The 12,572-nt window shown below is 33.9% G+C and overlaps 1 protein-coding gene and 1 non-coding gene across 2 annotated transcripts; one reads left to right on the forward strand and one right to left on the reverse strand.

The window, feature by feature from the left end:
* Positions 1 to 206: 206 nt before the first annotated feature.
* TRNAT-CGU lies at positions 207 to 278 on the reverse strand. Its single transcript has one exon. It is a non-coding gene; the product is annotated as a tRNA-Thr (tRNA).
* A 2,250-nt stretch (positions 279 to 2,528) lies between these two features.
* LOC110025689 (tail-anchored protein insertion receptor WRB) lies at positions 2,529 to 11,477 on the forward strand (the record flags this gene model as incomplete). The annotated part of the gene is given in 7 exon segments (XM_020726300.1): positions 2,529 to 2,816; positions 7,323 to 7,402; positions 7,604 to 7,674; positions 8,602 to 8,666; positions 8,749 to 8,830; positions 10,999 to 11,048; positions 11,279 to 11,477. Coding segments are annotated over 7 exon segments (540 nt in total). The 3' UTR covers positions 11,363 to 11,477.
* Between the last annotated feature and the right edge of the window lie 1,095 nt (positions 11,478 to 12,572).

Here is a 12,572-nt window from a genome sequence, read left to right on the forward strand (position 1 = left end):
ATTTTACATAATAATAATAAAGCAATATATTTTTTTATATTATAGCTCTCATAATTTAATATTAATTTTAACTCCCATAAATATATTTATTTTACGCAATACTTAAAAGAAATTAAATACTTGATGAATTTACTGCTTAATGTAATCCATTTATTGAATTTTACACGCGATAGAACTTCACCTTTCTAAGTTAAAAAAGTAAAACGAGCTCCCGGCGAGGATCGAACTCGCGACCTTTCGCTTACGAAGCGAACGCACTACCACTATGCTACGGAAGCTTTTGTCGTAGACGTTTTTAATATTATTAATATAAAGTTTTTGTTGTTGTTTAGGCCTCAAATATATGTATCACAATATTAATTATGGGTAAATTACATTTTTATACGGCAATTTATAATATTTTTCATGTAAGAATGACTAAAGATGTGAGCACTTATATTTAATTTGCAATACTTATAATTATTAACTTTAGAAAATAATGAGAAATTGATGCATTTCATGACTGAACTAAAATAATCAATGGACGTGATGAAAAGTTTAGTATTTTATTTTTGATAGGATCGACAATTAAATGAGTAAATGAACTTCAGTTTAAGCATATTTCTCAATATGAGAAATCCAACGAGCCTAAGCTTGCTTGATTTTGAGAACATTAAGGTCTCAAATCATTTAAATACCTCTATGATTAATGCGGGTCAATATAAGTCATCTAATCGGGTGGTTGAAAAAGTTATTTGCCAAAAGTCAAAAATATCCCCCTCCCCAAAACTATAGATAAATCATTCTCTTCCCTTTATGTAGGGGAGGATGAGGTAATAGATTTCTTAAAATGTTACGAACTAAAGATTCGACGATACCTACTGGTGGTCTCCGTAACCGTCAAACCCTAACGTGCGCCCTTGCTCACCGTTGTCAATGACGATTGTTTCTTGACGTCATATCCCAAATATGATGCTGTAATGCAAAACATCATATTAAAAACCTGATGATAACTTTCGATCTTCATAGCCACTGACAATGTTGACCACCGTCAATCAGCCACCATTAGCCACCACCGACCTCATGCTGCTGGTGACATGTTTAAAAAAATTGCATTATAAATATGACTATAACATATAACACCTATATTGAAGATCCAACGTTAACCTTTTGCCTCATAGTTATTAACCACCGTCGACCACGCCGATTATTGTCACGTGCTGCCACTGGACACTACCCACCTACCTGCTTATGAACGTTGTAGCCAAAACAAAGTGGTGATCTTAGCACATGCATCTTTCTTTATGTTTTATAATGACAAATGCAGTGTCTAGTGTGAAACTGTAACCCTATTTTCAAGAAAGGGTCAAACCACAAACTACAATCTTTACGACAGATGTGATTTGAAATTTATTTAAATTTTGTTCGAATCATGCTTGAATAATTTTCATATATTGTTTGAAAGAATTATACAAACTTAAATATAATTTAAAAATTTTATTAATTATAACTTTAATCTTATTCTACTATTTTAAAGCAATATTTATATGGATACCAAACAATTCTTATATAATTAAATCTATCGATTAAAGAAGTTTACTTTATCTTTTAAAAGTTATAGTAATTTTATTTTGGATGTGATGTTAAATTTTTGAATGCAATATATATAAAAATGAAAGTTAGCTATTATATATATAAATATATTAAAATTAAGCGGTATCCTTGTAAATGCCCCAATTTCAAAAATATTATTTTTGAGCATCATTCTAAATCACCTTAAATTCAACATGAATTTATATATGAACAATCTAATTCATATGAATTAACATATTGAGCCCCTTAAACTTCGAGCACTATTTGTGTATGTCATATGCACGCAGAATTGTGTGCGTATGATAACATTCTAAGAGCTCAGTTATTGGGAAAAAAATTACGTGTGATAGACGTACGCAGCGCTGTGTACGATATTGGGGTTATATCGAGGGGGGTTATATATTGAGGTTATATCGAGGGTACAAGGGGGTTACATCCGCGGTATAACCCCTTGTAACCTCCCTGTAATCTTCTGTAACTTACTTGTAACATATTGATAAATTTTTAATATATGATAACAAAAACGCGAAACTTATTTTAGGTTACAAGAATGTCACAAGGGATTATACCGCAGATGTAAACCCCTTGTACCCTCGGTATAACTCTAATATCGTACGCAGCGCTGCGTACGTCTATCACATGTAAATTTTTTCCCAGTTATTGGGGGTTATTGAGAGGTTGTTAGGAGCATTAATCCCAATAACACCTCAATAACCTAAAAAAAACCTATCAATATCTTATGCGGTTCGGCAATCATTTTTTTAATGTCATTTGAAGGTTTTTTGAAATTATTGGGGGTATTAACTCCAATAATAACGACATAATCTTCAAAAAATTCTAGAATAACCTTCATACAGACACAATTCTAAATGCTTACGATGTAAGTATAGATTTTTCCTAAATTTCAGTTCTTACAAACAGACTATTCGATTCTTATATTTCAAATATAGATTGCATTAAAAAAAGAAAAAAAAAAAAAACTTTCGCTCTTCTACAGTTTGGGAATTTAGCCGGGCAGCGGGAATCCAGCACATCGCCGGCGGGAGTTCAGGGAGCGATTTTACCGGCGCTCCACAAGACATTTCGCTCAGCAAAAGCGATTGGCCATTTGCTATTCAGCGCCGTCGGATGAGAAGATGGACGGAACCCTCGGCGATGTTCGGAGCCACCTTTCTCCTTCCACCATTTTACTGATCGTCCTTGCTCTCCAACTCCTTGATGTGCTATTCGAGAAGCTTAAGAAGGTAATCCATTCCCGTCAACACGCATCTACTCCGCATAACCTAGTATTGATACCGTGATCGGACCCGATATACATTCTTCACCCCGTTAGGTTTAAATCGAGACAGCATGTTTTCAAATTTTCTTTGGTGTATTCGATGGATCTGTAGGTTTTGCAACGCGTGTTCGTTTTGTTCTCATTGGAAGGCATTTATGTCATGAAGATTTAGGGCGCATTTGTTAATTTTTTGCTGCGGAAGATGGGTTCAACATGCTTTGACAGAACCGGTTGACACCAGACGAAAGATCCAATTCTGTAATGGTTTAATATCGAGGATATCCTAATCGGAATACATGAGTGGGTATAGCATCAGAGGTGATTTTCATGGCAGTTGGATTGGAAGCGGTTTGCAGTCTTTCATTCCAGCTCGGTGAAGAATGTTCAGGGCATAATTCGGTTGGATTAAAAACAAGACATAAGCGGTTTGAATGGTGTGAATGCCTGGGAAAATTAGATAGGTTTCACAGTGTCTGCGTGTTGAAGCGTTGGTGTTGCGTAGGAGTTTAGAAATAGCTTTGCCCTAGTTAGTTGTAGCCAAAATGTCATCAACATAAATAAGAAAGCACATAAATGTGTTTTGATGCTTGTAGATAAGTAGCAAGAGATCAGCTTGACTAGATGGTTTGAGATAGTCAAGGTGATTGTTTCAATACATAAATCTTCTCTTGCAATGAGCAAAAATAGTCAAGATTTTGTCGATTTGTAAATCCTAACGGTTGGTACATATAAATAATTTCTTGATGATGATCATATTAAAGGGCATTGAAGATGTTAACTTGTGTGATTTATGCAAACTATAGCTATTTTTTCAACTAAACTAAACAACAAATGAGACCATTGAAATGAAGTTGAACTCTTAAATATTGTATTTTGGCGTAACGGTGGGATTTCATCTGAAACTCTAAAATTAAGTCTGTTTGGACGAGAGTAGAATTAGGATGGGTGACCTCATGAGAAGTCACACCAACAAGGCAAATCGTGAGGATATTAGGCTAAAGTGAATAATTACTTGATTGATGAGTGTTCAACTTATTACAAATAGTAAAGTGTTACACTGGCCTGAAGATGAGAAATAAATATCATATAGAACAAAGTGCCAAGCCATGGGAGTTCTTCAACCATAGATTGAACAAAGTGCTATATGATGACAACTACATTTTAAATCTATCAAGGCCGCATATATAATCTCATTTTTTTGGATGATTATGGGTTAAGAGCATTGACGGGGACATTAATTATTTAAGCAAGAGATATTGAGAAACACTTGAGGATAAAATTGAATTCTTAAACAAAGAGATGTTTTTTTGGTGTAACAGTTATAATTTCATAAAAAGATCCTAAGTTAAGCATGCTTTAATGAGATTAGTATTAGAGCGGTTAACCTCATGTGAAGTTAAACAAATTGGACAAAAGCATGAGGCCATTAGGCCATAGCTTCATGGTAAGAGTCTGGGCTATTACAAATTATATCAAAACTCCGTAATTAAGTGTGCTCTCACAGGAGCACAGTTGGGAATGATGACCTCTTGAGAAGTTACATTATTGAACAAAACCGCTAAGACATTAGGTTTAAGCGGACAACATATGGATGGGTAAGAGTTCGAGTAGTTACAACAAGGTCTAAATTCATCAGACATTACAACTCAACAATTTTCCTTTGGCAGCAATACTATAATAGATGGGATGTGTAGCAGGGGAAAGGGCATATTGAAGATCTAGCATAACTTTTGGTTTAAGCTAGCCATATTTGGACCAAGTTTGCATCAAATGAGTGGTAATATTTGGGAGCTGATGTTGACATGAATTTGTTGTTGGCAAAAGAGCTTGGTTTTAGATGGTAAATTAATTTGATTATTAGTATATTGTATTGGTTGGATTTGAAGGGGTGATTGATGGGAAGTAGAGAGTGTAGAAGTGGTGAAATTGTAAGAGGAGCAGATTGATGGGAAGTTAAGGGTATTGAACTGGTGGAACTAAGTTGTGAAATTGTAAGAGGTGCAGGAGATATGATGGTGGCAACAAAAGCCGATTGGTGAATTTGTGGTGAAGTAATGGTTGAGGGTGAGACTGACACAAGTGGAGAATAGGTAGAGTGTGAAGATTGATATGTGGATGATGAAGATATTTTTGGATAAGGAAATGTGTGTCATTAAGGATAACATCCCTTGATATTATAATTTTATCATTTTTTGGATTTAATCACCCATAATCGTTAAAATGAGAAGAATATCTGATAAACACACATGTGGCCGAGCGAGAAGCAAATTTATCTAATTCATATGAGTAGCAAAGACAACTAAAAGTTTGAAGCAAAATGCAGTTTGGTTGTTTCTTGTGAAGCAGGTGATATGGAGAGGTATTGGTGGTGTTTGGAGAAGACAAACAATTAATGAGATGATATGATGTGAGAAGTGTGTGCCTATTTAAACCCAAAATTTAGATAGTTTTGCACCAATGACTGGAGCATGCATTACTACTTAAATATGTAGATCTTATGTTCAACAGTGCCATTTTCCGTGATGGTGTATGGGAAGAAACATTGATGACGAATGACAAATTGTTTTAGTAAATTTCTAAACAAATTATTGCAATATTCTCCCCCATCATTGGTGTGCAAGACTCTAATTTGGGTTGTAATTTTTTTTTTAAATAAGAGCTTTGAATTTAATAAACATGACATAACTTTCGATTTATATTGTATAAGAAACACTCTACAATATGAAGACTAATCATCAATAAATGATATATAATATTTAAGTCCTTCTTGAAAATCACAAGAAGTGGACCTTGTACGTCCGTCTTGCTAACTTGTAATGTAATATACTACAAGTTTGAGATAGACTAAAGGGTAAAATATGAATTTTAGCCACTTATTACAAAAAAAGGTGATGAAGGTGTTTGCTTGAGAGGTGGATTTAAAGAACAAAAATTGAGCATTATTGCAGTTGATAGATGACCCAATCAATGGTGCTAGTTTGTGGTAACAAGGGTTTTGGTGGAAGCTTGGGTAATGACCAAATCAAATATAAATCTTTATGGCTAGGTCTTTGAAGGAGGCTTTGTTTGGTCTTCACATTCTTTATGTGAAAGCTAGAATTATCAAGTAAAATTGAATAATTTTTATCATGAGCTTGTTTGTGAATGAAATTCAAATTGTGGGAATGATTTGGAATATGATGAAGAGAGTATAATTGGAGCTTACAACTTGGTGTAGGTAATTTTTTTTTTTCAATATTGACAAGTGACACACATTGGCCATTGTCGAGCATGACTTAATCAACGTCATTACATGGTTAGAGATTAGATATGACTTTTGTCTGAGGTTAATTGAGATGTGCCATCAGAATCAAGCAACTAGTCAAGATTTTGTTGAGTGCCCGGTTATAACGTGTGTTCCCATTGAAATGTATTGAAGCCAGCATGGTTTGTAGATAATAATTAGCATTCAAGGCTATCCAAATTTTGGTACTTGAATCCAAATTAAAAACATATGGAAATGGGTGGTGAGATGTTAGAACGAAGAGCTGATGCTAGATTTTGGTCAATTAAAATCCAAAGATTCTATTGCCACAATTTGCCAGCTAGTAAAAATGTTACCATATTCTACGGGAAGAATAGCGGCTAGAGATGAAATATAACCATCTAAACAGCATTAAAAACCATTTGGTTGGAATTACTTGATGAGCTGAGATTTCCAATTAGGAAAACTATCTGATGTTAAAATTTTTATTTATAAACATTGAACATTTCCACTTTATGTTGATTTTAGTATGTGGATTTGTGTTTGAAGCATTTGTGTCATATTAGGTTTAGCATTATTTTTTTTGTTAAATTTATTCCTATTACTTCGTTATGTTATTTGGACATTGTTCAGTACTTGTATATCAGCAAGCCATATGACGCGGGTGCTAGAGTTTTCTTTAAGTTTCTATGTCTGAATTTATGTGTTTTAGTTAGTTTTTGTCTTTATAGTTTATGATGACATACTTGTAACTAGAAGAGTCTAGTACTTATAAATAGTTTTTGTTTGTGTAGAGTGAGTTATAGTTTTTAGAGAGTTTTCCTGAAGGGTGATTTGACTTCCATTCCTCTTGCAGCTGTTTTCACAGGCAAAACTTCAATAAGGAAACATCTTTAAGCTAAAGGAAATTACCATAATGGGAGAAAAAATAAAGAATAAAATAAAAAGGCACAGATTGTTGTTGTAGTTCTCTAATATAAGTTGTTTTCAAGACCTCTTGCCCTATCGCTCTACTATAACTTTTTGGTTAATGTGTTGTTGCTCTTAATCAGTTCATGTTGTCAAGCCATTGTATTTTATTTTTATTATTTTGACAAATACTTGATGATTTTTTTATTTCAACTTGCTTTCATTACAAACCATGCAAATTTTTAAGATCAATCTTTCATTGAAATACCTACGCTAAATTGGAGCTCATTAAACTCCTTGCGATGCTTGACTTTCCAGAGAGGATCTACTAGCAGTGAAGAAATCAAACTGCGACAAGAGATAAATCAACTTCTCAAAGAAGCTAACTCTTTATCGACGTAAGTGATTGTTGTCGTCATTTTTTTATTCATTTTATGCTATCATTGCTTTTAGTATTCTCCTAATGGTTAGCACTGTCAGCATGCATCCTCCGATGACAAATATATATATACTGGGATTTTATGGCGTATTATTATGATAGCCCAAACATGCATCCATAAAAGTAAGAAATTGAGTTTATGTGTGATTTTGTATTGCAGGCCTTCTACTTTTGCCCAGGCTGCAAAACTTAGGCGTGTGGCTATTGCAAAGGAGAAAGAACTAAAAAAAAGTATGTTGGCTATTTTGGCATCTCCATAATAGTATTTTAGTTCATAAAAAATTCTTTTGGTAGCATTAACTGTTTTCAATTAATTCAAGTTATTATTTTTGAGCATCTCAAGAACATTCTGGTTGTTACTTTTCAACTGTTATATTCTAAACATGTCAATGCTGCAATTAAAATAAAATGTGGGTTACCTCTGCACATTTAGTTGGTACTAACTGATTCCAGGAAAATGCGCTGAAGGTGGTGACATTTTGGGACATTTTTTTCCAAGGTTACTGCTATTTGCTTGCACTATCTTTAGCTAAACACATATTGACATTTAATTTAGTATTTTTTTGACTTCAGTTAAAGAAGCATTTTTTTGCTGATGCCAATGTTAGCTCAGATATAATAGTTTCTGCAAGTTTGTTTGTCATAGAAAAGAAGAGAGAGTTTTGGTTGTTTACCGCATAAATGGACCATTTATAAAACCGCATGTAAATTCCGTCAAATACGCGATGCCACTGAAAAACTAGTGCGAACTGCGATGACCACAAACTTTTTTGGGGCATTTACAAAAGTACCACCCAATTCTTATCTATTTAGGTATCTAACGCCTAGACTCTAGTTTTTACATTTATATTACCCAAATTTTAATATCACATAAAAAATACCACCAGTTTGACTTTTAAAAAGTGAAATACATCTTTTTGTGCATAGGTATGGTGGTATGTATATAAACTTTGAAGTTTATGTGCTAGAAATGTAAATATATCATAATTGAGTTGTACTTATTTTGTAAATAAAATTTTTCAATCGCTTTTTGCACTAGTTTATTTCTTTGTGCAAAGCTGATCCTTTTTGCATATTTTAACTTAGAAAAGAAAGCCCTTTTTATAGCTTTCTCGTAACTTCTTGTTTGTAATCAGTGTTGGTGAATTGAATATGCAGAGCGCGAGGAGAACAATAATGATAAGAAGTGGTCTTTATATGAAAAAGTTCTGCTTGCTTCAAAGGTTACTATTGATGAATTTAGATGTTTTCAATGGTTCCAGCACCTGAGATTCTGACCAAAGTTTGACTAATTAAAATGGACAGGCACTATTGTATACAGGACTTTGCTGGCAATTTTGGAGCACTCCTGTTGCTGCAGTTCCTCCGCATATTTTGCAACCCTTTGGTAACATATTCTTGTGGTTTTTTCTTTTTTTTTTCTATTAATTTAAGTACTTTGATTTTACAAGAAATAAAGTTTTTGGTACACAGGGAGCTCTTTCATTGTCTTTTGCTTTTGGTAGCAATATTAACAGTTTTGTCGTAAATATTTTGTTCTGGTTATTTGACAGAAATTCTTATTTTTTTGTCTAGTTCTAATAGCCAAACAGTTCAGCCAGCAAATATTTATTGCGAAATATCCTCCCTTTTGTAATGAAATAAGTTGCTCATTTTAGTATTTCTCAAAACGACCTCTTGGAAGTTTGATGCAGCAGTTAAATACCGTACATGTTAGTGGACGTTTCAAACTTGATAGGGTTTGTTCTCTGAGTCTGAGTTATCTTCTAAAGTTAACGGCGATAAAGGAAAATATCACAAATTTATGCTATTCAGTGCTTGCATTTTATGAATTTATAGATTTTCTTTGTGGGTGATAAAAGAAAAATATCACAAATTTATGCTCTTGAAGGCTTGCATTTTATGGATTTATAGATGTTTATATGTTTAAACTGTGATTTATCCTTTTATATACTTAATGAAATGTACAAATTGATTATGGAGAATTTTTATGTTGGGTGAGAGATGAGAATTGAATCACAGAAATAGATTCAAGAGATCATAGCCAAAACTTTGAACAAAAAATGCACAAAATAAGAACAATGCATAAAACCCGAGAATAGAAAAAAATCATGAAGCCACACCACATGAAAAAATCTACTATAAAAAAAATGAGGAGAATCATACAAATTACAACTCAAGCTTCAATACATCCTTAGACATGCAAGGGCGCTCACAATCAACTCCTTGCGCAACAAGAGAGTTCGAAAATCCCTCTTCTCCACTGGTAAAATCAAAACTTTAAATGAAAACAATCCAAAATCAGTTACTAGTTCAGGGGCGCCTCGATTGTGGCGCTGCATCCAAGCACTGCTCTTGGGTTCTGAACCTGTATTGGGTGCTACGACGCTGTCTTCGAGGCACCGCGGTTCTGGGGCACTGCTGACTCTGCATTGAGGCACTAGGCTCGGCATTGGGGCGCTACTGGCTCTGAGGGGCACTGCTGACTCTGCATTGAGGCACTAGGCTCTGCACTGGGGCGCTACTGGCTCTGCACTGGGGCGCCATGTACAAGAAATTTTTTTTTGGGGGGCAGGATCCCGACAAACTCACTGAAAAACTTCTCATAATTTTACACCTTTTAATCTATGAACACCAAAGCATTATAAATGTAAATATTAAACTTTAAGTGTTAGATATGTAAATACAAAAAAATTCGGTGGTATGTATGTAAATTTCCCTAACTTATAAATCAAGAATTTCTAATCTTGGATCATGAATTTGGCGCATCTAATCACATGATGGGATTTGTTTCTATATTCCTTGAAGTACGTTCTTATTGCAAAACCTTTATTCTAAGGACTGCCAATGGATCTCTGTCTCAAGTAGCAGTTATTAGGAAAATATATATCTTCAACTCCATGTTTATAAATTAGTTCTTTTAGTTCTTATATTTTTCTGCAATCTCTAATCCACCAGCACAATTATGATATTGTGTACTTCAGTTATTTGTTACGCTGCTACTCTCTCTCTTTTTTCTCATACTATTAACTATCCTTCTAATAGGGCATGAAAACAAACTTCTATTACTATATTGAATCTATGAGTACCACAGGTTGTAGTGCAGCCATCATAACCATTGTTCCAAGCACCACCTCTTAAATCTTGATCAGTCATTTCTGTATGCAAGAAGTAAAATTTAGGCGTTAGATATGTAATACATGAGAATTGGGTGCTATGTATGCAATTGCTCCAAAAAAATTATGGGATAATTGCATACATAGCACCCAAAACTCTATTATGCATTAGTAAGATGACATATATGTAAAAATTTGAATTTAAGGCATTAAATATGCAAATAGCTTGGAATTGAGAGGTATGTATGTAAATCTTCTGAAAGAAAAGTTAGAGCAGCCGAAGGTCTACCCACCACTAAATCTACAAAGTGCAGTTCATTCAAAGCATAAAAATCAGGCTTCACAACTAGACATTATACTTCCGCACGCAATGCATAAATTTTGCACTTTTCAATTGAATTTCTACTCGGAACATTACTCTGGCTCTTGTTCTGCACAGGACGGCTTCTTGCTTGGAGAGGCACGGATGCTTCCAATGGTTATTACATGGTGCGTGTGCTGCTCCTGGGAAACTCATTGTGTTGCTGAGCTCATGTGCGGATGACGATTCGGATGTGGCCATGCCATGTATCGTACGGCGGTCCATCTGGACCGTTCTCCGGACGTGCAGTATCGCCACACATAATTATTTATCGTGCTCCCGACTCTTAAAACCTAAAAATGTGAGTTTTTTTTTTACTTTGATCTGCTTTAAACTTCATTTTGTGATTCAATTACAGGTAGGAATAATACCTTGGCTGGTGCTTACTTCTCGGGTCAGCAAATTCTTGTTGCAGAAGCTTTTCAAGTTTATTTCCTTCTAGTATTTTCTCTCTCTCTCTCTTTTTCTTTGCCTCTCTCTCTCTCTCTAGAGTTATGTCCTTAAAATGAATCGCAATTTCTCAAACCTTTCTTTTATAAATCTGCATTTTTCTTTAATGACCTCCAATTGAAATCTGTGACAAAAGCTTAGTTGAGGTTTCTGCTGTTTGCAGAATGGTTTGTATGGTTGAAAACTTCAAGTGCTTTGAACTTTTTTGTTTTCTTTTTTGTTTTTGGAATTTTACATACATATAACGTAATTCTTATTTATTTACATATCTAGCACCAAATATTCAATTTTTACACTTATAACAACTTCTTATCATAAGTCTATGTGTGAAAATATGCATTTTTCTTTAAAAAAAAGGTAGTGATGGTCGTCTTGTTGATGTGGTGTTACATATTTGAGTAAATACATGTAAATATGAATGTTGGTGCTAGGTTAGATATGTAAATACACAAGAATTATGTGGTTTGAATGTTAATGCCGCCACGTTTTTTCTCCCATTTGCACAAGCAATCCAAATTATATGGTAGAAATAATGAATGTGCTGAATGATTAGTACGTATTACCGAGTATATTTAAATTCAGTAGTGTCAATCGCAAGACATTTTATGCATTTAGAAGATTCTCAAGAGGATATCTATGGATTATAATATCTTCAATGATATATTTTGATAATATATTACAAAGTTTTACTTGAGATTCCATATGAATGCAATGATCTTAATATATATATATATATTCCACCATAGAATTTCAAACAGGCTCCCAAATTATTCTTGATACGCCCAACAAATATTCATCGTTTGCCATGGGTTTCGAGATATCACATGGACCTTGAGGCGATTTTTTGAATAAAAAATATTTAAATCATAATAAAAAGTCATCTAAAACTTTGATTTCAGCAAACTTGCAATCAAATTGACTGACTCGATAAAAAGAACCCAATATTACTAAAATTAGTCTGATTTGAATCAATTCAAGTCTAGATCAAGCCATTAAACCGTTTTTAGAAGTTTTTTGAACATATTTAGGAGGTTAAATAAATGTCGATTCTGACGAGTCTATTGTCAAATTGAGCGTCTTGATAAGACAAATCCAACTAGCCTAAGATAATTCAACTTTAACATCATTAAGACACAAAAATGTTTATCAAATGTCATTCGATCAAGGAAAGCAATCTGAGCCGTTTGATTAAAGTGATTCAT

Source organism: Phalaenopsis equestris, unplaced genomic scaffold, assembly GCF_001263595.1.
Source record: "Phalaenopsis equestris unplaced genomic scaffold, ASM126359v1 Scaffold000326, whole genome shotgun sequence".
In the NCBI taxonomy this organism is placed as follows: domain Eukaryota; kingdom Viridiplantae; phylum Streptophyta; class Magnoliopsida; order Asparagales; family Orchidaceae; genus Phalaenopsis; species Phalaenopsis equestris.